The sequence below is a fragment of the Bubalus bubalis genome, chromosome 12, assembly GCF_019923935.1.
Source record: "Bubalus bubalis isolate 160015118507 breed Murrah chromosome 12, NDDB_SH_1, whole genome shotgun sequence".
Lineage (NCBI taxonomy): Eukaryota > Metazoa > Chordata > Mammalia > Artiodactyla > Bovidae > Bubalus > Bubalus bubalis.
In genome coordinates, this window is record NC_059168.1 from 26,237,052 (window position 1) to 26,259,359 (window position 22,308).

The 22,308-nt window shown below is 37.3% G+C and overlaps 2 protein-coding genes across 5 annotated transcripts in view; one reads left to right on the plus strand and one right to left on the minus strand.

The window, feature by feature from the left end:
* Positions 1–3,612, plus strand: part of SLC3A1 (solute carrier family 3 member 1) — a 33,262-nt gene extending 29,650 nt beyond the window's left edge. The window contains exon 10 of the mRNA XM_006056812.4: positions 3,172–3,612. Coding sequence (XP_006056874.3) covers positions 3,172–3,612 — 441 coding nt within the window. The remainder of the gene's footprint in view (positions 1–3,171) is intronic.
* The window catches only part of PREPL (prolyl endopeptidase like), a 37,439-nt gene continuing 16,808 nt past the window's right edge, over positions 1,678–22,308 (minus strand). For all 4 annotated transcript variants that reach the window (XM_025260951.3, XM_006056813.4, XM_006056816.4 and 1 more), the window contains 10 exons: positions 21,088–21,223; positions 18,702–18,918; positions 17,902–18,087; positions 13,333–13,530; positions 10,964–11,139; positions 9,442–9,658; positions 6,525–6,674; positions 5,981–6,104; positions 4,937–5,010; positions 1,678–4,602 (listed from right to left, as the gene is read on the minus strand). In XM_025260951.3, the coding sequence (XP_025116736.2) occupies positions 4,513–4,602; positions 4,937–5,010; positions 5,981–6,104; positions 6,525–6,674; positions 9,442–9,658; positions 10,964–11,139; positions 13,333–13,530; positions 17,902–18,087; positions 18,702–18,918; positions 21,088–21,223 (1,568 nt within the window). In that variant the 3' untranslated portion in view covers positions 1,678–4,512. The remainder of the gene's footprint in view (positions 4,603–4,936; positions 5,011–5,980; positions 6,105–6,524; positions 6,675–9,441; positions 9,659–10,963; positions 11,140–13,332; positions 13,531–17,901; positions 18,088–18,701; positions 18,919–21,087; positions 21,224–22,308) is intronic.

The window sequence follows — 22,308 nt, forward strand, 5'->3', positions numbered from 1 at the left end:
GGGAAATGAAAAAAAAAAAAAAAAGGCAAAGAAGTTAACAGTATAGAGAGGACATTTTTGATATGTGGAGAATAAATCTAGGAATTCCAACATATACCAAAAAGTGAGTTCTAGAAAAGAACAGAGAGGAATAAAGAGAAAACCGTAAAAATACATAGAAAGAAATCAAACTTGAAAACAGATTGCCTGAGAAAAGGACTAAAAATTGAACTGGCATCAGCTTTCTCAACCGGATACTAAAACACATTAGAACGTTCCCTTCACAGCTGTAATGGAAACTTGATTCTAAACCAAGAATCCTATATCCATTTCAACTGGCATTCAAGAGCAAAAATGGAAAAACAAGGACAGAAATTTTACCATGTATAGCCAGTTCCTGAAAGAGAAATTGGGGACTCCAACAAAACCTAAAGGGAGTCTAAAAGGAAGATATGATGTATAAAATATAGTGAGGAAAGGAATCAGCAAAATTTAAGGATGAATAATTTTTGATATATAATGTAAAATAAGGTATCCTGGAGTAAAAAGGCTAGTGATCTGTTTCTATATGGGAAGTAGTGGCAGGGCAGGGCTGCGTGTGAGCGTGAGTAAGTGAGCACACATGCGTGGGAGCCAATGCACTTTAGAAGGATGGAGACAGAGTAACGCACTCTAGAGCTGAGCTGTCGAGTAACCACCAATCACTGTGATAACTAAAATTAAACAGAATTAAAAGTTCAGTTCCTGTGCCACACGGGCAACCTTTCAAGCGCTCAGTAGCTAGTGGCTGCCACATGGCACAGCACAGATACAGAGCTTTCAGCACTGCAGGAAGTGATACTGAGCAGCACTGCTGTGTTAAGAAAAATGTTTTTAAATGGTCATTACAGTTCTAAGGGTAACCATTAGAAGAACAGACATAAATGATAATTTTCAAAGGATATTAGAAGGAAATAAAGTACATAAAGAAAGCCAAGCGATCCAATAAAAAGCTAAAAGAAAGAAGATAAAACAATAGTGCAATTAAAATAAAAGATGAAATAAGGTTACAGGATTATGTCTAAACATATGGTAATCACAGATATAAATGGCTTAAATTCACCTATTAAAAGATAAAAACTCTTGGATTAGAAAACAAAGACAAAATCTGACATAAGAGACATAGCTAAAACAAAAGGGCCCAGAAAGATTGCAGCTGACTATCACTTTCAAAACAAAAAAATGCATATAGCTTTTAATTTAGTAATTTCATTCCTAGATATCTCTTCCAGAATACTCTGTAAATGATTTATATATTTTATCAATAGAAAACCAGTTGAATCAATTACAGTTAATCTATACAAGAGACAGACTTCCCTGGTGCATGGAGGAGCTTGGTGGGCTATAGGTCACAAAGAGTCGGACACGACTGAGCGACTTCACGACGATACAAGAGACAAGTATGCAGTTTTTAATGCATATTAAAATCATATTCAGAGTGGATTGATATGAGACGACCTCTGACCGACTAAATAATAATATAAAAAAAAGGCTACAGAACGGTAACATGCCACTATTTGTGTAAAGAAGGAAAAAGTATGTTTACCTATGTTTGCATGGGTACAGAATGTAGCATTTCCTATGATACATAAAATGGAAGAATATATACACAGTAAGAGTGTATCTCTGGGAGAGAAAATGGAAAGCTAAGGGAAGAGGTTGAAGAAAACCATTTTATTTGTGTATTATTCTGATAGATGAATTTTACATTGTATGCATGCATTGTCTATTTTAAAAAATAAAGTTACAAAAAGCAGGTGGGGAAATATTTAATAGCAGACAAAACAGAATTCAATATGAAAAGCATTATGAGACAAAGGCAGTTTTGAAGAATTGATAAAAGAACATCCCACTATAAATCATGAATCTATGCATCTAGTAGCTTCAAAATATATAAAACAAGTACTCTGAGAATTGCAAAGAGAAACTAAGAAATCGCAATTACAGAGAGACACTTGAACATACCTCTAGAAAGTGGTAAGTCAAGTAGACCAAAGTAACAACACTTACTGGGCACTTTTTATAAGTGGCTGAACTATGCTTTTTCATGCATTATCTGAGGCTATACAAAATGTTAACAGTAAGTTGACAAGTCATATACATATACCATACACATGTACCATAAATACCTCTCTGTACCTGATAAACACAGAATAGGCTTTTTTTTCAGAAATTTATTAAATAATACCACACATTAGACACCTGCCCCAAAGAGCCATCACTACTGCTGAAGTCATGGCTGGCAAGACTAGAATGAATGAATGATCACTGACTTGGTAATAGCTTATATGAAGACAAATCTGGCATTATGTATCAAGTATACATACTCCTTGACACAGTAATTGTCTTTCTGATATTTGTGTCATAAATAAATAATGCAAATATGGGGGAAGCATATTAGAAACTCAAATGTCAAAATGAAAGGGAATGGTTAAGTATGGTATAACCATTCAACTGGATTATTATTCTGCCATTAAAATGACATTTAATAACAGAAGATGTTTGAAATGTTAAAAAAAGCAAGAAAAATACAACATTAAATTATGTCTGTTTTATATAGCTATAAAATTTACTTCAATCTTAATGGACATATATTACTTGTATGGGTAAAAAAAAAAGTAGTGCAATCTCTTTCACTTTAGACAGCATTTTGCTCTGCATCCTTTTTTTTGCAATTTTCTGTTCATAACTAGCATCTTCTGAAGTTACACCAACCTACACATTATTCTACAAAAGAGAACAGAGAAACCCCAATTCAACAGAAGTCCTTGGAGTCCATGGCCAGGATGGCTGCTTTTCTGCCAGTTAAATGTAGCATAAAGGGATTTATTTAGGCAAGTTAAATATCCATTAAATTAGATATGGACATTTAGTGGAGTCAAATTTGATGTCCAAATCAGCTGTGGCCAAAATGTAGCAGAAAAACGGTGCACTCTGCAAGGACTCCCAGCAAGGTGAAACCCTGGACCTGGAGTTGCTATTAGCAGCTAAATGAACTATTCGGTTCAGTCTCTTAGTCCTGTCTGACTCTTTGCTACCCCAATTTAGTAGTTATTTTAAGGGACAAAATTGAAGCAAGTTTTTTTGGGAAATAATTCTTGATACTCTGAGAATCAAACATTTATGTTAATATTCTTTTTTTTTTTTTAATAGGTCCAAAAGACTCAGCCCAGATCAGCACTGAAGTTATATCAAGAATTAAGCCTGCTTCATGCCAATGAGCTGCTCCTCAGCAGGGGGTGGTTTTGCTACTTGGGGAATGTCAACCATTCTATCATGTATACAAGAGAGCTGGATGGGATAAACAGAGTCTTCCTCATGGTTCTGAATTTTGGAGAATCATCAGCGCTAAATCTAAAGGAAATGATTTCAAATATTCCTACAAGAGTGAGGATAAGGTTAAGTAGCAATTCTGCCTACAGTGGTCGTGAAGTGGACACGCATGCTGTTACACTGGCCAGTGGAGAAGGACTCATCCTTGAATACAACACTAGGAATCTCCTTCATCGTCAAACAGCTTTCAAAGATAGATGTTTTGTTTCCAACCGGGCATGCTATTCCAGGGTATTAAACATACTGTACAGCTTGTGTTAGGCACCTCTACGAAAGAGATGGAGACACTGGCACTCCGTTTGCAGTAACTTCACATATAGCAGCATGCTCTGGGTAAACTTTATGAGTGGTCACTAATTCTTTTTTTTTTGGCTGCACCATGTGGCATGTAGGATCTTAGTTCTCTGGCCCGGGATCAAACCTGTGCCTCCTGCATTGGGAGCATGGAATCTTAACCACTGGACTTCCAGGGAAGTCCCGAATGGTCATTAATTCTGATATATTTCTGTAACTTGAGTGAAACTGCTTTAGGGAAGGTTCTTAAATGTTTTTCAAGAATAATAAAATGTTTAAAAGAAAATTATCACTTGCAGGAACTTGTAACTTTTTGAAATAACATCAATAAAAGATGATCAGAGCACCTAGGACTCCAGATGATTAGAAAGATCTAATGAATTTTAATGGAAAGCATGGATGATTAGAAAGATATAATGAATTTTAATGGGAAGCACGTTCGTTAACCTTCTTCCATAAAATGCAGGTATAGAAATTGGAGGATGACTTAATTGCCAGAGTGCCTAAAATTTTTCACTTGCAGAAATAGGACCTTGATGTATAAACTGTTCAAAGAAAATCATAGTAAAACTAAGCTGTTCTGACAGGAGAAAGGGGAGACTTCTGCTGTCAGCAGCCCTTCCCTCCCTTCTCTATGTGCTTCTATGCAGCATGGTTTGAAAATTACTTTCCTGGGTTAAGGGGCATGTGCCTCAGTGGAGACACTGGTATAAGCAAGTGAGCTGTTTATGAAAACCAAATTTGGATGGAGAATAAAATTTTTAAAAAATTATTTACTAACTTAAATAACTCACTTTTGTGAACATAATTGGAAATATGACTGTGAAAGACTTCAGTGTGTTTCCAGTTCCCAATGAAAGCAGCATTTCAGAATTTTAGATATTTCTTAAGGTTATCAAAAACACTGGTGCTGTCAAGTCCAAGTTCCTCATACAGGAATTTAATTTGGGCTGTAATCTAAAAGAAACACATTAAAAAGAAAATTAGAAGGCCTTTGTGGTAAAACTCCAGTGTTCCAAGTCTCTCCTTGTCTATTCATCTTCATGTAACTATGAAATTAGCAATTTATGGCAAGAGAATTTTTTTATTTGGCACAGAGGTGGAAGCTCCCATCAACAGATTCCATTACTTTCTCTGACAGAGCTCTGTCCTCTTTACTCACTCAGCATTTCTCCTCTTCCAAGTCTAAGCCACAGACCCAACACCTGGTGAAGTAGCCTGTGCAACCCTGTGTAGCCACAGTACATCACTACTTGGGGATTTACCACTGTAGAGGGGATTGACAACATACCTTTTTGTGAGAATCTTCAATCACATGGTTGCCTCCAGGCTGAATATCTAAAATAATATTGGGGACTTGATAGCCTGAAAGAGTTAACATATGAAACAATTAGAAGGATTTTGGCTCTCCTTTTCCCTCTCCTTTTCAAGCATTCTATTAAAATAATAGTGAAGCTGCTGCTGCTGCTAAGTCACTTTAGTCATGTCCGACTCTGTGCGACCCCATAGACGGCAGTCCATCAGGCTCCTCTGTCCACGGGATTCTCTAGGCAAGAATATTGGAGTGGGTTGCCACTTCCTTCTCCATAACAGTGAAGAAGAAAGGCATAAACCACCACCACCACCACTAACAAGAAGAGGTGGGGGGTGGGTTGGGGTGGGGAGCAATAGAAAACAAATTCCTGAAACAGGAAATTTGGGAGGAGGCCCAGACAGAGGAAGGTGGATGGAAAGACACATGGAGAAGGTTGTGACCTAGGAAGAAGCTAATGGGTCCTATGGAATCTGAGAGCCCTGTGACTTGGAAACACCAGCTATAGCAATGGGTGCGAGATGTGGAACTGAATAGAAGGCAGCTGTGTGAAAACTTATATGTGAGCTCTTTCCACCCTGAGCCCAGACGTTCCCATGTCTTGACAAGGAAAAAAAAGGTAAGAGTTCTTTAATACAACTGAAAGATCTAGAAAAAAATTAGAGCTGCTATTTTGGGCACAGAAGCTCCAGAGCAAAAACTTTAAAGAGTGCCAAGAATAATAGCTCAATTAATTTTGTTAAGTGAATGAATGGTATGATATAGCATGATACTATACCTCCAAGTTATGTTTGATACATTTGTTTACTTTTTTCTTTGTGCCTTGCCTACGTTTTTAATGCTGTCCTTTGAAAAAGAGGCAAGGCAGCTATAGTCATTACATTTGCTTCTGCTGGGTAGTCAACACAGGATAACAGTGATTTGCCTATGATTCTGGGTGGCTGATTTGGTCTGCAGCATGAGATGCGCCACTCCGAGCAGCCCCCTGACGGCAACGGTCCCTGCTCCCCGCTGGCTTCCTACCTTCCCCGCTGTCCTTAGCATGCTCTGTGATGGCTTCCTTGAGTTTCTCTGTATAGTTTATGATTCCTTTCAGAGGTACACGTTCGTCATTTTCATAAGCTGTGATGTGAATTGAAGGATAATGCTGAAAGGAAAGAGATGTACAAAGAATTCCTTATGATCCCATTCCTTATGGATTATGAAAACCAATTGCCTTATGGATTATGAAAAACAATTATCTCTATTTTTTTCCCCTAAGTGATCGACTTTTTTTTTTCCTCATTTGATATTTTTGAGATTTATAGCACCCCAATACTAGACTATCTGTTACCTGGAATAACCTTTTCTTGACTAGTGAGACCTTGACTTTACTGAATCTAGTCTCCTGAGCTATTAAACGGAAATTAACAAGGAGTATGAGCAGAGAAGGGGCTGGAAGGTGTCTGGGTACTATAAGGAGACACAATATTAAGGCCTTACTAAATTCCTGCTTCACCTCGGATACACATCCTTCTAATTATTTTCTCTGTCACTTCAGGATAGTATTACGACTGCCTTTCACTACCTGAGGTTTAATATTTTGACAGGGACAGTAACGTTTTATGTAGTTCTTGTGTTTTTCATCAGATGAAGGATTCCCCCATTCTTCTAATTCTTCTAATGTCAGAGGAAGTGTCGTGTCCATCATGGTGTTGAGAACATCCAAGAAAGGTGCCTTAAAAAAAAAAATTGAGAGATGTAAACTTCAATTAGTAAAATGGTAAAATGACTTTCAGATAAATACTATACTTTATGAATATACATGCTGACATGAGAGAACAGAGCTCAAGCAGCAATGTACATTCCCAGGAGCCAGATTAATTACCCATCTGTAACCAGGGCCTGAGATCTGTAACTGGCTTTTAAGGTATTCAGACTCCTTGAATGACAAAAGGTTTATCTTCCAATTTCACAATTTTTGCTTTTAGTTTTCTTTTTTCATATAATAAGTGCTGCCACCTTATATCCATGAGGCTCTATAAAAAAAAGTGTTGGCAATGACGTGGAGAAATGGGAACACTTGTGCATTGTTAGTGGGGATGTAAAATGGTGCAGACAGTATATTGTTTCTCAAAAAATTAAACCCAGAATTGCCACATGCTCCAGCAATTCTATTCCTAGGTGTGTATCCAAAGGAAATTAAACCAGGGTCTTGACGAGTACACCCCTGTTCACAGCAGTACTGGAAGTAACCCGAGGGTCCACTGATGGATGGATAAGCAAAATATAAATGCAATGATACAATGAAATTCAACCTTAAAAAGACAGACACTTGCTACAGCACAATGGACCTTAAGGAAATTATCTAAGTAAAAATAAACCACTTGTAAAGAGACCTATATTGTATGATTCCATTTATACAGGAGGTACCTTAGTGTAGTCAAATTCAAAGAAAACTAGAATGGTGGTTACCAGAGCCTAGGGGAAGAGGGAGTTGGAGAGTTGCTACTTAATGGGTACAGAGTTTCAGGTTTGCAAGATTAGTTATAGAAACTGTACAACAATGTGAATGTACTTAACACTACTGAAATGTACACACTTAAAAATGGTTACGATGATAAATTTTATGTTATTTTACCATAATTAAAAATAAAACTCCCAGAACACATGAATAAACTCAGCTGGACACTTTACATTATAAAAAGGTAATAAATACTAAAGAAGAAAATCTGAAAAATATCCAAGTTGAAAAAGAAAGTCACTCATTGGCTTATAACCAGTGTTAAAAGAAATGGCAGCTGCTTTGTTCATGAAGCCATTATAATCTTCTGATAACCTGTTTTTCAGCTTTGTTTTCTATTAACATTAAGCAAGTACATTGGGCAAATGCAATTCTTTTTGTCTGCCTAATATCTTTGACTTAGCTCCTGTTTTGCATTTAGAGTATCCCTAACCTTATGACACCGGCTGCCTCTCACTGTAGAGATGCTAAATGCCCGATAGGGCCCGTCCCAACTTTGCCTCAAGAGTGACAGCAGCCACATAATGTAGTTTTACCAATCAGACATAATATGCCCCCAATTCTGAATGAACTGTTGGATATTTAGGTTAATTCCAGGTCTTCAATGTTGCAAGCAATGTGGGGTAAATATCCTTGTGCACACATTTCTGATGATTTCCTTTCTGACTTCTAAAGTCAAAGTAATTTCTCAAAGTCAGAAGTTAGTCACATTTTCTTTATAATTCTGCCATTATTATCTTTTTGCATGGAGTTTCTTCCCTTCTATACTTAATATTTCTATTAAAAACAGATTTATAGGGTAAGATTATTTAACACTTATTTACTTCATACAAGCCTACAGTATACCCCACACCCTCAAAATTAAAATAAAAAACCCTGAAAATAATTTACTTTCTCTATCCTAATTATCTTCTAGAGTTATCTACTGCAGAAGAACAAAATTTGCCACCCCCAGATTCTTTTAAGCTGAAATTAATCAAGGTCCAAAAAGTCTCAGAAAGAAACTTTGAGCTCTTCTATAACTGCCTGAAGAATTTAGACAGAGGGCCTATTACAGGAATATCACCAGATAATAAATATGGATGACATGCGCTGGGGAAACGCTTAGAGACCAGAGTCCACTCTGTGTTCCCTTGTCTCCGTTAACAAACATTTGTTTACCAGACTTTCACTTCTCCATCTCCACGTGAATTGCCTTTTATCTCCTGAAGTCCCAATCAGCACCTCCAGCATCCTCTTTCACCTTTAGCTGAAGAAGGTGAATGCCCTGGTCATTGTGGTGAGTCACTTAGTTTTCCTGGGTCTCTCCCATGTATACATGTCACTAAACTTTTGTTTCATTTTCTTCTGTTAATCTGCCTTATGTCAGTTTAATTCTTAGACCACCCAGAAGAACCTAGAAGGGAACAGGAAAATGTCCTCTGCCTCTACACTAACCAGGAAGCAGGAGAATGGTGGAAGTGAATGAGCTGCTGTAATTTCATAATTTTGGACACCAGCAAAAGACTATAGAGCCTTTCCAGAACAGGTCAAAGTATTTCAACCGAAGTACAGAAAAACTACTCCTAAAGACCACTAATAAGAATGGAGTATCTGAAAATAAAGAGTCCCTAAATCCAGGACTGAAATGTTGATGCCAACAGAGCCAAAGGATTTCATACATTCCAGAGTCAGTGTGCTCGGCTTGACTTCCTAGATCTGGGTGTCATATATGCTTTGCCACTTTTCCACCAACTCTAAATGCTCTTACAGATATAAAATGATCAGTGAGAATAGCCACTAATATCCTTTAGTGGAAATCCTTAAAAATCAATAAAGAATACTGTCAGGAAGTTCTCCCATAGCTACAATTCTCTGTTTAAAATTTAAAAGCTCTGCTATACTTCTATGCAATGGTAAAACTGGAACAGGAAATTTTTCTTAGAGCATCTTATTACTTCACGCCTCCCTATTCGGTAAACAGTAGAGACAGAGTACTCACCTCCAAAGTCACAGCTCTCAGCAGTTCTGGACTAGAATTACACAATGCTCCCACAAGCACCCCTCCAGCACTGAAAGCAGTCAGGGCTGTTAGACTTGGCTGAGAAAAGCCTTGGTCATGAAGCGTCTTAATGCAAGCTTCTAAGTCAGCAAGGCCATTGAGTTTTTTAGTTAGCCGGCCATCAGCATGCCACTGGAGGCCTAACTCACCACCTCCCCTGAAATTAAAGGGCAAGAAAGTTTTAGTGGGGAAAAAATATTAATGATATAGGTCAGGGTCAGCAAACTATAGCCTCTGGGCTAAATTTGCCCAGAGGCCTGTCTTTTATATGGGCCTTGAGCTAAGAAGGATTTTTATATTTTTAAATTAAAGGTTGGGGAAAAAAATAAATATCAACCAGGAATATGCAGTGGAGACCATATGTAGCCTGCAAAACTTAAAATGTTTACTATTTAGTTCTTCAGAGAAAGTTTGCCAACCCTGTTGTAGACAATCAAAACTTGATTCAACAAATATGCTTTGAGTGCCTGCTTGCTATTTACCAGGCATTGTGCTAAATGCAGGCCTTAAAAATATAAACAAGTAGAAATCCTCTGTCTTGGAGGTCATAATTTTTTGGGGAAAAACAGCTACCAAGCAACACAGTCACTGCTATAACAGAAGCAGAACCAGAGCAGAGACTATCCACCTGTCTATATATGTGAGTCAGGAACATGAGTGCTTTAAGGAGATGACACCTAAGCTGAGTCTTGAAGGAAGAATGTGAGTTCCCAGAAGGGCAAAGAAAGGGATGGCATCATCGACTCAATACATGAGTCTGAGCAAACTCTGGGAGACAGTGAAGGACAGGGAAGCCTGGAGTGCTGCAGTCCATGGGGTCACAAAGAGTCGGACACGATGGAGAAACTGAACAACGAAAAGAAAGGGAAGGCATCGAGACACAGCATGTGGAAAGTCACAGAGGCTGTCATTTCAAATGATGTAGCAAAGGCTGCATGTGTAGGATGTACATGGCTGGAGAGGAGGGTGTATTTGGGGAGTGCTGACAGACGCCACTATGAGGATAAGCCACATCATTAGGATGTTAATATGGAGGATTTGGATTTTATTGTGGAGATGGGAAAGTGGTAAAGGATTCAAACAGAAACAAAATACTTTTGTGTCTTGAAATCAGCAAAGTAATATGGAAATTAGAGTGGAAAAAAAGGGAGTCCATCTTAAGAAGCTATTTTAGAAAAATCCAAACTCAGGAGAATGAAATGGAAACAATAATGTAGCTAAGCACAGAGACTGGTTTATCTATTCTAAAAATTCTAAAAATCTGGTGTAAAATCCTAAAAAGTTACCCTTTTGCTCCTGGGATTAAATAATCCCAGACCCAGGGTTCTGCTAGCGAACCAGGTTCCACTAGCACAGGTTTAGGAGCACAAAGGAGCAAATCAATGTTCGCTCCCCAGCATCTTGTTATTCTGGACATGTGATGATGCTCCAGCCCTCATATGCCACACAAAACATGACTCACCGAACATGACAATATGCTAATATCCAGCCATCATCCACCAACACCCGCCTTTCAGGCCTGAAATTCATTTTCAAATCCATTCCATAAGCTCCATACACTTGTACCAGGAGAGGTTTCTTCTGCAAGTCCTCAGAATCCGTTTTATGGAAAACGGTCATTGGCACTAATTTTCCATCCTGGAAATAAAGACGTATTATGCAGGTAAAGAAGTCTTTTGAAACAGTTTTATCCCCAATTTTATGTGATGCTTATTGATGTTGAGCAGCAACTTCATTTAATTAAGACAAAAGAGTTATGGTCTCTCAAAGCCCATCAGGGTCCTTAATTTTCAGCTACTCTGCTGACACAATATTAGAGTAACTAGAAAAGATAGTAAGACTCTGGCTTGAAAATAGTTTATTAAATGTAGCTTTTCATGACAGTTAAGTAACTTTATAATGAGTTTTTCACTATTCAGTTTAACTATTTTTTTTCTTTCAGGACAAACCAAAATAATTATCAAGGTTACATATATTAGCATAGTATTCTTCCTATACCTCAGGTTACATATGGGCATTTCCTATCTTTGAATATATACAAATATGTTAACTAAAGAAGTTTAAACAACTCAATTTTTGGTACTCAATTGTCAGAATTCTCTGTCATTAAACCTGAAATCTCTTCTAACCTAACACCCACTCACATCCTCTTCACCGACCTATTTAACTTTATTTTTAAAATGTTTCAAAGTGGTTCAGGTTTTATATATTTTAACATCTAAATTATTTTTAAGTCAAACAACTATACCTCAGTGTAGTTCTCTGGACAGATAATATGAACTATACCTGATCTTCCTCTCATAGAAAAAGGGTAGAAATGTTGGTTGTCACCCTGCTTACAGAAACTAAGGAAAAAGCACTAGTTTACATAAGGAAAATAATATAACCAGGCCACTCTATATTTTTTCACTCTCATTTTGAAAACTTCACTTTGGGGCACTAGTGTGTTATCAAATAAGGAAGAACTCTTCCCCTCATTATTATACTCAACTTGTTACAACAGTGTAAATGAATTTTTACTCCTCAGTAAGATTCACTGTTATAAAAAGATATAGGTGAATTTCTGTAAAGTAATCCTTCCCCCTTTCTAGCTTGACTGTTTTTTTTTTTTTTTTTTTTTTTGGTTGCGCTGGTCTTCCCTGTAGCATGCGGGCTTGGTTGCCCCACTGCATGTCAATTCCTGACCAGAGATCAAACCCAAGTCCCGTGCATTGGAAGGTGGAATCTCAACCACTGGACCACCAGGCAAGTCTCTGTAGCTTAATCCTTTTTAAAAAATAATTTTATTTACTTATTTTTGGCTGTGCTGGGTCTTCACTGCTGTGTGGGCTTTTCTCTAGTTGCAGGGAGCGGGGGCTACTCTGGTTGCAATATGCAGGCTTCTCATTATGGTGGCTTCTCTTGGTGTGGAGCACAGGCTCAACAGTTGTGGCACATGAGCTTAGTTGCTCTGTGGCATGTGGGATATTCCTGGACCAGGGATCGAACCTGTGTCTCATGCATTGACTGCTGCATTCTTTACCACTGAGCCACCAGGGAAGCCCCCTAGCTTAACTCTTGATCATTCTAGAGACAATACTTCCTCAGAGAAGCTTTCCCCATTTCTGCAGATGAGGTAAGTTCCTTTTACCATATGTTTCCACTGTCCTCAGTACATCTTCCTTTGCAGCAATCAGTACATTAGTAATTACTTCTTCAAAATCTCGCATCTTCCCCACTAGATTTAATATCCACAAGGGCAGGGACTAGCTTAGTTTGCTTCACTCTAATTGCTTATTACCTTCAAAATTATTGCCATAATGACACACAAACTATTTTTTTCTTTAAATCAACTTTTAATATTTAAATATACACAATACACAATATCAAGGGCTTGCTAAACTGGTTAAAGGGCTTTCCAGGTGGCGCTAGTGGTAAAGAACCACCTGTCAATGCAGGAGATGTAAGAGACATGGGTTCAATCCCTGGAGGAGGGAAGATCTCCTGGAGGAGGGCATGGCAACCCACTCCAGTATTCTTGCCTGGAGAATGCCATGGACAGAGGAGCCTGGTGGGCCAGAGTCCATAGGGCTGCAAAGAGTTCAACACGACTGAAGTGACTTAGGACTCATGCTGGTTATAAATTTTCTAATCCATGTTTAAAAAATTGCATGAATATTCAAGTTTAAAGAAAAGTCCATTTACCTCCTAAAATGATTTGAGTCTTGCAGTGGAATGTGAGATCCACTTTACTAAACTGTGATAATGTAATCCCATTGGGGCATTAATAATTAACAAACAGAATCTTTTCAGTAAATGGCAGGGCTGACAGTGAGGATCACAAAGACTTACCTTGCTTTTGGCTTCCATACGTAAAACACGACTAGTCTTTGTTATTGGGTCTTCATGACCAGTTTCCTCAAACAGTTTGCCTTCTGCAAACTTATATGTGTAATATTTTGGGGGACGTATTGGAGAGCACAGCTGAAAGGGGCAGTTCTTTGGGTCTGAATTTGTATCCATTATGAATCCACAGGCCCAAGGCGGGAGCTAAAGAAACAGAAGTTAGCTGTACTCTTTATTGAGACACTAAGTATTATTAATTAAATTTCTGGGTCTGCTCCAAACAAGATGATGTAGATATCAAGTTTATTTTTATCCACTTTCATCTAATGCCTCATTTAAGGATTACTTCAGTACAACAAAAAAAGTAATGACCAATAAAAATAAGAAAAAAGTACAGGAAAATGGTTTACCATGATTCTAGAGTGACTTAAAATCTCCTTTAATAAAAAAAGCTTATCTGGGGATATATAAACTTGGGCAATGAAACAACAAAAAGATTAACAGCCAATCAAGTATGAATTCCAGAACCCAAAGATATCTTCAAGATCTCTCTTCTCATAGAACATGAGATCTCTCACTTGTGGTTTTAATAATTTACCCAGCAGCCCTCACTCTACTGCCTGGACAGCACCAGGGACGACAGTCATTATTCCAGGACTACAAACTAGCTCAGCAGCACTAAAGCATTTACAGTTTGTTTTTAACTTTAGCTCCCAGGCTAACCATTGTGCAGAACAAAACCTTTCCCGCACACCTACTCTGAGAGACTCACTGCTATTATGATTAAGATTGTTAACTTTAAGAAAAAAGGAAAAGAAATCAAAATTTATTCTCTCCGAGCAGCAGGGTCCAGCCTCAAGCCTTCCACTAACATCCCTCTTACACCTTTTAAAAGAACTCTAGTAAGCAGGCTGACGGTATGTTAGAAATGGCACTGAGAGTCAGAATATTTCAAAGAAAATTGCCTTTCTTTTCCTGAGTAATTGTAGAAAGAGCAAATTCCTTAGAAAATCAGAGGTCTTGGCACAGCAACGTCACTGGTGGGCACTATTCAGAGAGGATAGATGGGGGATGTGTGCGTAAAGAGTGTACATTTAACCTGTAGAAACTATGGTCAAAGAGCTTAGGTTCACAGAGAAAATTTCTTGTAATTAATTCAAAGAATCCACTGCTGTCAAGCACCAGAGACATGTATTTGCATTGTCTTTCTAGAAGAGTTCCTAATTTATTCGCTTTAGACTGTGGATTATTTTCAAGGATAATTTGTTTATTTAAATATTATCTATTTATAATGTATACAACCATAACTAGAAAGAAAAATGAAATCATTAAAGTTAAAATCATTTTTGTTTTAGAACATTTATACAGCCTTTTAAGACACCAGACATTACATTTGATAATCTGACTTCATGAAGTAGATGGAAAATTCTGGCTGTTTTATTTAGGTTCTCATTCTTTCTTATTTATTTCTGGAGAAGGAAATGGCAACCCACTCCAGTACTCTTGCCTGGAAAATCCCATGGATGGAAGAGCCTGGTAGGCTACAGTCTATGGGGTCACAAAGAGTCGGACACGACCGAGCGACTTCACTTACTAACTAGATGTTGTTTGGTAGCTCAGTCGTGTCCGACTCTTTGCAACCTCATGGACCGTGGCACGCCAGGCTTCCCTGTCCTTCACCATCTCCCAGAGCTTGCTCAAACTCATGTCTATTGAGTCAGTGATGCCATCCAATCATCTCATCCTCCATGGTCCCCTTCTCCTCCTGCCTTCAATCTTTCCCAGCATCAAATTCTTTTCCAATGAGTTGGTTCTTCATATCAGGTGGCCAAAGTATTGAAGCTTCAGCATTAGTCCCTCCAATGAATATTCAGGATTGATTTCCTTTAGGATGGACTGGTACATCTCCTTGCAGTCCAATGGACTCTAAAAGTCTTCTCCAACACCACAGTTCAAAAGCATCAATTTTTCTGCACTCAGCCTTCTTTATGGTCCAACTCTCACATCCATACATGACTATTGGAAAAACTATAACTTTGACTATACAGACCTTTGTTGGCAAAGTAATGTCTCTGCTTTTTAATACATTGTCTAGGTTTGTCAAGCTTTTCTTTCAAGAAGCAAGCACCTTTTAATTTCATGGCTGCAGTCACCATCCACCCTGATTTTGGAGCCCCAAAAAATAAAGTCTCTCACTGTTTCCATTGTTTCCCCATCTATTTGCCATGAAGTGATGGGACTGGATGCCATGATCTTTTTTTTTTTTTTTGAATGTTGAGTTGTAAGCCAGCTTTTTCACACTCCTCTTTCACCTTCATCAAGAGGCTCTTTAGTTCTTCTTCGCTTTCTGCCATAAAGGTGGTGTCATCTGCATATCTGAGGTTATTGATATTTCTCCTGGCAACCTTGATTTCAGCTTGTGTTTCATCTAGCCTGACATTTCGCATGATGTACTCTCAAATAAGTTAAATAAGCAGGGTGACAATATACAGCTTTGATGTATTCCTTTCCCAATTCAGAACTAGTCTATTGTTCCATGTCTGGTTCTGTTGCTTCTTGACCTGCATACAGGTTTCTCAGGAGGCAGATAAGGTGGTCTGGTATTCCCATCTCTTTCAGAATTTCCCACAGTTTGTTGTGATCCACACAGTCAAAGGCTTTAGCATAGTCAATGAAGCAGATGTTTTTCTGGAACTCTCTTGTTTTTTCTATGATCCATTGGATGTTGGAAATTTGATCTCTGGTTCCTCTGCCTTTTCTGAATCCAACTTGAGTATCTGGAAGTTCTCAGTTCACGTACTGTTGAAATCTAGCTTGGAGAATTTTGATCATTACTTCACTAGTATGTGAAATGAATGCAATTGTGCAGTAGTTTGAACATTCTTTGGCATTGCCCTTCTTTTGGAGTGGAATGAAAACTGACCTTTTCCAGTCCTGTGGCCACTGCTGAGTTTTCCAAATTTGCTGGCATATTGAGTGCAGCACTTTCACAGCATCATCTTTCAGGATTTGAAAGAGCTCAACTGGAATTCCATCACCTCCACTAGCTTTGTTCATAGTGATGCTTCCTAAGGCCCTCTTTACTTCACACTCCAAGATGTCTGGCTCTAGGTGAGAGATCACACCATCGTGGTTATCTGGATCATTAAGATCTTTCTGGTATAGTTCTTCTGTGTATTCTTGCCACCTTGTCTTAGTATCTTCTGCTTCTGTTAGCTCCGTACTGTTTCTGTCCTTTATTGTGCCCGTTTTTGCATGAAAATGTTTCCTTGGTATCTCTAATGTTCTTGAAGAGACCTCTAGTCTAGATCTCTATGCCACTATAACAATCTCAAAACTAACCTCCATCCCCTCCTCTCTCGGTGCTTCGGTGTACTCTAACATGGCTGCCAGATAACCTTGTGAAGTACAGTATGACTCCTTAAATTATTCCCCTGCCTTCAAACTTCACATTTTCCCATCTTCATAATTTATGCATAAATCCATCATTTTGTCAAAGAATGTCAAATCATAGCTTCATCCCCTAGTAATTTCTTCTGCTTCAATAAAAGTGATTTATTAGCAGTTTCCTGAATATTTTCCTAACTTCTCCAGCTTAGAGCTTCATTTGATGGACTTTCTCATCATAGAATACTATTCCTTTCCCTACCCAACAAAACCCTATCTATCTTCTTTGGTTATCTCAAATTCTACTACCCACTAAAGTTTTCTTGGGTCCTCCGGGCCTCATGGCACTTTTTTTTTTTTTACATTTTTTTTTTACATTTTATGTTTTTGATCCCACTTATTTAAACCCATCCTATACTTAATCTTTGTGTACAAGTCTAATCTCATGATAAATGGTATTCTCCTATGGCCAGGTATTTTGACTTACTTCTTTCCATTCCAGAGAGCCCAATACAGAACTCTGCACATAAAAATTTAATAACATCCAGTGAATTTACTGAAATTGCATTTTAGCAAAAATTGTCATAATACTATAGATAGGGAGATACAAATGGCCTGTTTGCTGGTCATACAACTCTTTCCACATCAAGCAAAACAGAGGCCTCTCTTTTTCCCTTCAGTGCATGCTACCTTAACTCACATATTAATGCTGCTGTAAAACTGGGCAATAATGTTACCATTCACAGTTTTATAAAATTGGCAAAGAGATGATACAGACACAAACAAGTGTGGGCGAAACACTGTAGCAGAAACACGAGAGGCATGATTACTGTCTGGGATGGGAGAAGGAGGTAGCCGTTAGGCTCCAGCTGCCAAGCTGGCCTGAGTTATAACTATATCTAAGGTTGTAGAGATACATGATACAGAGATATGTAGCAAGAGAAATACAATGGCACTTAACTCTACTTCTGAAGTTCATCCTATACAGCAGTATTTTTCAGTGCACTAAAAGCAAAGACTTCTAAAAGTAATTCCAAAATAAACCTCCTAAACCTGATGAAGACCCACTATATTAAATTCTATTTAATTTCTAAGAAAAAGTGCATTGCTGTTATTCAAAATTTGATGTTCTGTTAATACGGCATGTATTCTGATTTAACAGTATTATCTTTTGAAAATTAAACATACCTTTAGAGACCGAACTGAATCGTCAGCCAGACCAATCACGTTAACATAAAGTAAATTGCTATGCTTCAGGAAGAGAACACAATGATCCTTAAACATGTCCAAGTCTACAACTTTTGTATTTCTCTTCATTGTGAAAAACAAATCCCAATTCATAATAGCAGGGGTATCAGCTGCTGTTCTCATGAGCTGTGTGGAACAAAATTAGAAGAGATCTAGGTATCAGATGACTGCAGCATCCAGAGATGAAACCACTGAGAACCAGACCTTATTAGTCTGCACTGTTTATGAAGAGCTGAAGGAACTTAACTCTGCATCAGGGTTAAGTGTGAACATCACCTTATGAATGAGCCCTGGCTAGCCTGCTGGGTGGGTATGATGCAGTGCTTAGCTGACGGTCAAGCACTGAGAGCCGGTGAGGCCTTGGCCCCTTGACTGTGGGGCCATCACTGAGCCTAGCTGAGACTAGCAGAGGAACTGCCTGAGATCAGTCCAAACTGATCTCAAAATCTCGTTTATAAAAGTTTGAAAAGTCTGTTAAGCCACTAAGTTTGGCTTTGATGACTAACACTATTTAGGATAGGGAATGTTTTCCTTTGCTAACCTTTTTGGGTATAGTAAAATATGAAGAGGTATATTAGCTCTGAGGGAAGAGAAATGGGATTGGTTATACACAGGAAGGTAGCATCAGTTTTTAATGACCCAAAGCTTATGAAACAATAAACTCTTAGAACAAGAAATGTTGATGTTACTGTAACACTTCCTAACAGCCTAAATGGGGACCATGAAAATACAGGATTTACCTTGAATTCTGTAGGCTCGCCAACGTTAGTGAGAATGTATAACTCATCATCTCTATGTTCCACATAGTAAAGGACCCCATGGATTCGCTTCTGGATAAGTACTGGTGGGTCCCAAGGGCTCAGGCCATCTATCAACCACACCTCAGAAGTGGTCTTGCTCATGATATTCATGGTGAGAAAACGACTGTCTTTTGTAAGATAAAGGAAGACAAAAAAACTATGCAGAAAAAAGAGAGGGAGAGAGAGAGAGGAATATCCAATAAATTTCAAATGTAAGCTATCATTGCTAATGACAATTTCTCACTGGTATTGAGTATATATATTAATTTCTAATGCACACAGAAAAGAAAAACTCCTTAGTGAAATACTGCTTGTAAAAACTGGCTATTATTTTTTCTCATTTCCTCCTCAAAGGCATTCAAAATAATTTTTCTCTAACATTTTATTATGACTATTTTTCAAAATCCACCACTAAGATTCTATACCTGCTAACATTTTGCTGTATTTCCTTTATCACATATTTATGTATCTTTCAATCCATCTTTTAAAAAAATGCATTTCAAGGTAAACTACAGATATCATTTAACACTCAATCACATTAATAGATTATAGGGGTTTTTGCTAAGAACAGGAAATAAACTTCCTGGAGAAGATATGTAATTGTAGAGAAGAAAAGAGACAGAGTTTTCTTTGTTTTTCCTTTGAATGCATGTTGGATATCCTTTTTTCCTACTTTCTCAGTTTTTATAACAAAACAAACAACAGGAATAAAAACCTTCACAATCTCACTAAACTAACACATTTTTAAATTTTTAATTATTCTGTTTTTCCTTCCAGGGCTTATTTGTATTTCATACATGTCTTTAAATAGATATAATTAAAATACATATGCAATTTTGGATTCTGCATTTCTTACTACACATATTATCATGTTTCCCCACATTAGTTATACAGTTTATGATCATTATTTTTAATGGCTTCCTAATATCCTATTATTAAGCTGAATTATCATAATTCTTAAAAACTTAGCTATTTCATTGTAATAAATATAAAAGGGAACATATCATGAAGATAGTTTCCTTCTCCATAACTTTTATAAGTATTTCCTTAGGATAAATTCTTAGTAATAGAAATACTATTTTAATGATTAAGAGTATTTTTATGACTCCATAAATCAAAGACTATCCCAAGAGCATTATACTAATTCATATTGACACACTGGATGCCTTTAAATATTGCATCTACATTTCCTTATTATGAAAGTAATTCATACTGAAAATACTAAGAAATATAAAGACAGATGGTAAGTTTTAGTTGCAAGACAGAGAATAGTCTATAATCAAAGTCATTGGTATAATGTAATAAATTACTAGGGTAAACTGTCATTTCTAAAAGACAGTCTTGACAAATGACACATAAAATAGTGGGATCATAGGAATAGTTCTAGTAAATTCTCATTAATAGACTCCTCATCAGAAAAAAATGCAATGACAGTGTTACTGGATCAAGAGTATTAGTTCTATGGGCTGGAATAATTTCTCCAGGCCTCAAGTTCTCTATATGAACTTGGGGTTGTACAAGATTTTCTTTAAGGTTCTTGTCGGGTCTGAGATTTTATTAAGTGAAGGGTTAATTTTCTTGTTTGGGGTATCAATTTTACACTCATAGATTAGTTTTTAAAGCTCATTTTTTTTCCTCTTGCAAAATCTGTTGAGACATTGTCCAAATCATACTGTTAAATGATGTATATAAGGTGACAGGACCCTGGTGTTAAGAAATAATTTGTTTCTTATAAATCATTTGGAAAAGTACATCTGGGTAAGAGTTAAGGAACTTTGCCAGATAAATTTATTATCATTTCCTTCCCAGCCTGGTTAAGTGGTAATATGAGGCATAAGTCCTGAAGCAAAAAGAATTAGCTTTAAGGAGGAATTACCAGATTACTGGGGAAAGTAAAATTTAAAGACCAAAGTATATCATGGCTCAAAGCAAAGCAATTTAAATTTTAGATAATCTACATGAAATAAATAGTGAATTCTGTGTAACTGATATGGTTAATCCAGTTATGGCCTACAAGAGGTTCATAAGTGCTGCATGACAATGCTATTTAAGTGTTAAACTAAGAACCCCTCCCGTGTCAGTACAGAGAGGATGTTAGTAATTCAGCACCTATAGTCTAATGATATATCTGTGTTCACTCTGAAGTTTGAATATAACTAGTTTCCAATTTTGAATCTAAATCACTTATAAAAGAATGCTTTGCTCACCTTAGCCTTATTATATCTGATTCCAGCCAAAATCAATGTTTTAACTCAACCAAGATCAGCACTTTAGATAACCAGAGAAATACGCTGAAAATAAAGCCTTAATTGAATTGTTCTAGTACCTTGGGTCTTTTTCTGTGTAAAAACGTTCATTACGTTTGTTATCACCAAAAGTGGCTCGATATACATCATGACAGCGAAGGTTCCTCTGGAAGGTGTAGAATAAAACATCTTCATCTTCTTCATCCTTTACCCATTCTAAAAGAAAATAATTAAAGAATTATATATAGCCACCTATTTACAGTTAAAAAGAAAAAGGCACAGTGCATTCTGAGTGTCAAACAGAAGAGATGTGTAAGTTTATCTCTGGCAATCTAACACAGGTTTGATTATATCTAACCCTGTATTTCCAAAGAATAAGATACTACTACATCAGTTCTAAGTTTTGTAGCTATCAGTTTCAAGGTACTCAAGTTTCTAAATAAGAGTTGAACATTAAATATTTAGGAAAGACTTTGGTAAAGTCACATCTGCTTTTAGCAGATCGATTATGTTTAAATTTCTCGCTCTTGTGCTTAGACGTTTGGTCGTGTCCGACTCTTTGTAACCCCATGGACTACAGCCTACCAGGCTCCTCTATCCATGGGATTCTCCAGACAAGAATATTGGAGTGGGTCGTCCTGTCCTCCTCCAGGGGATCTTCCCAACTCAGGGATCAAACCCAGGTCTCTTGGACTGCAGGTGGTTTCTTTACCATCTGAGACACCTGGGAAGCCCATATTTAAGTTTGCAGAAATACTGGATCACTTCCTCTCATGCCTAAATGTTTTTGTATGTTTTCAAGTGACAGTTTATCTCAAACTAAGCTTTAAACAAAAAATCTTATTTTTTAACTGGTGGAAAATTGCTTTATAATTTTGTGTTGGTTTCTGCTGTATAACAACACGAATCAGTCACATGCTGGTGTTTTCTAGATCCTACCAGAAGCTGTAAAGTATTCATACAATTACGTCATGACTGCCACCTGGCTGACAGTGACTGAAAGACATTATTGTATAAATGTACAAGAGGTATGTCTTAGAAAAAATTCGATAGGATATAATTTTAATTCATTGTAAAAGCATTTCTTTACTAAACAATGGGGAAATTTATGGCAGAAAATGAAAGGGAGGATAAAGTCTGTGTGTGTATATATATATACACACATATACACATATACATATATATGTAATCACACAGTGATAAATGATAAAATTTAAAGTTGGTTGTATTGGTAAAAATATCATAACTTTAATGATGAATAAATTAGTTCAGGGAATTCCCTGGTCATCCAGTGATTAGGA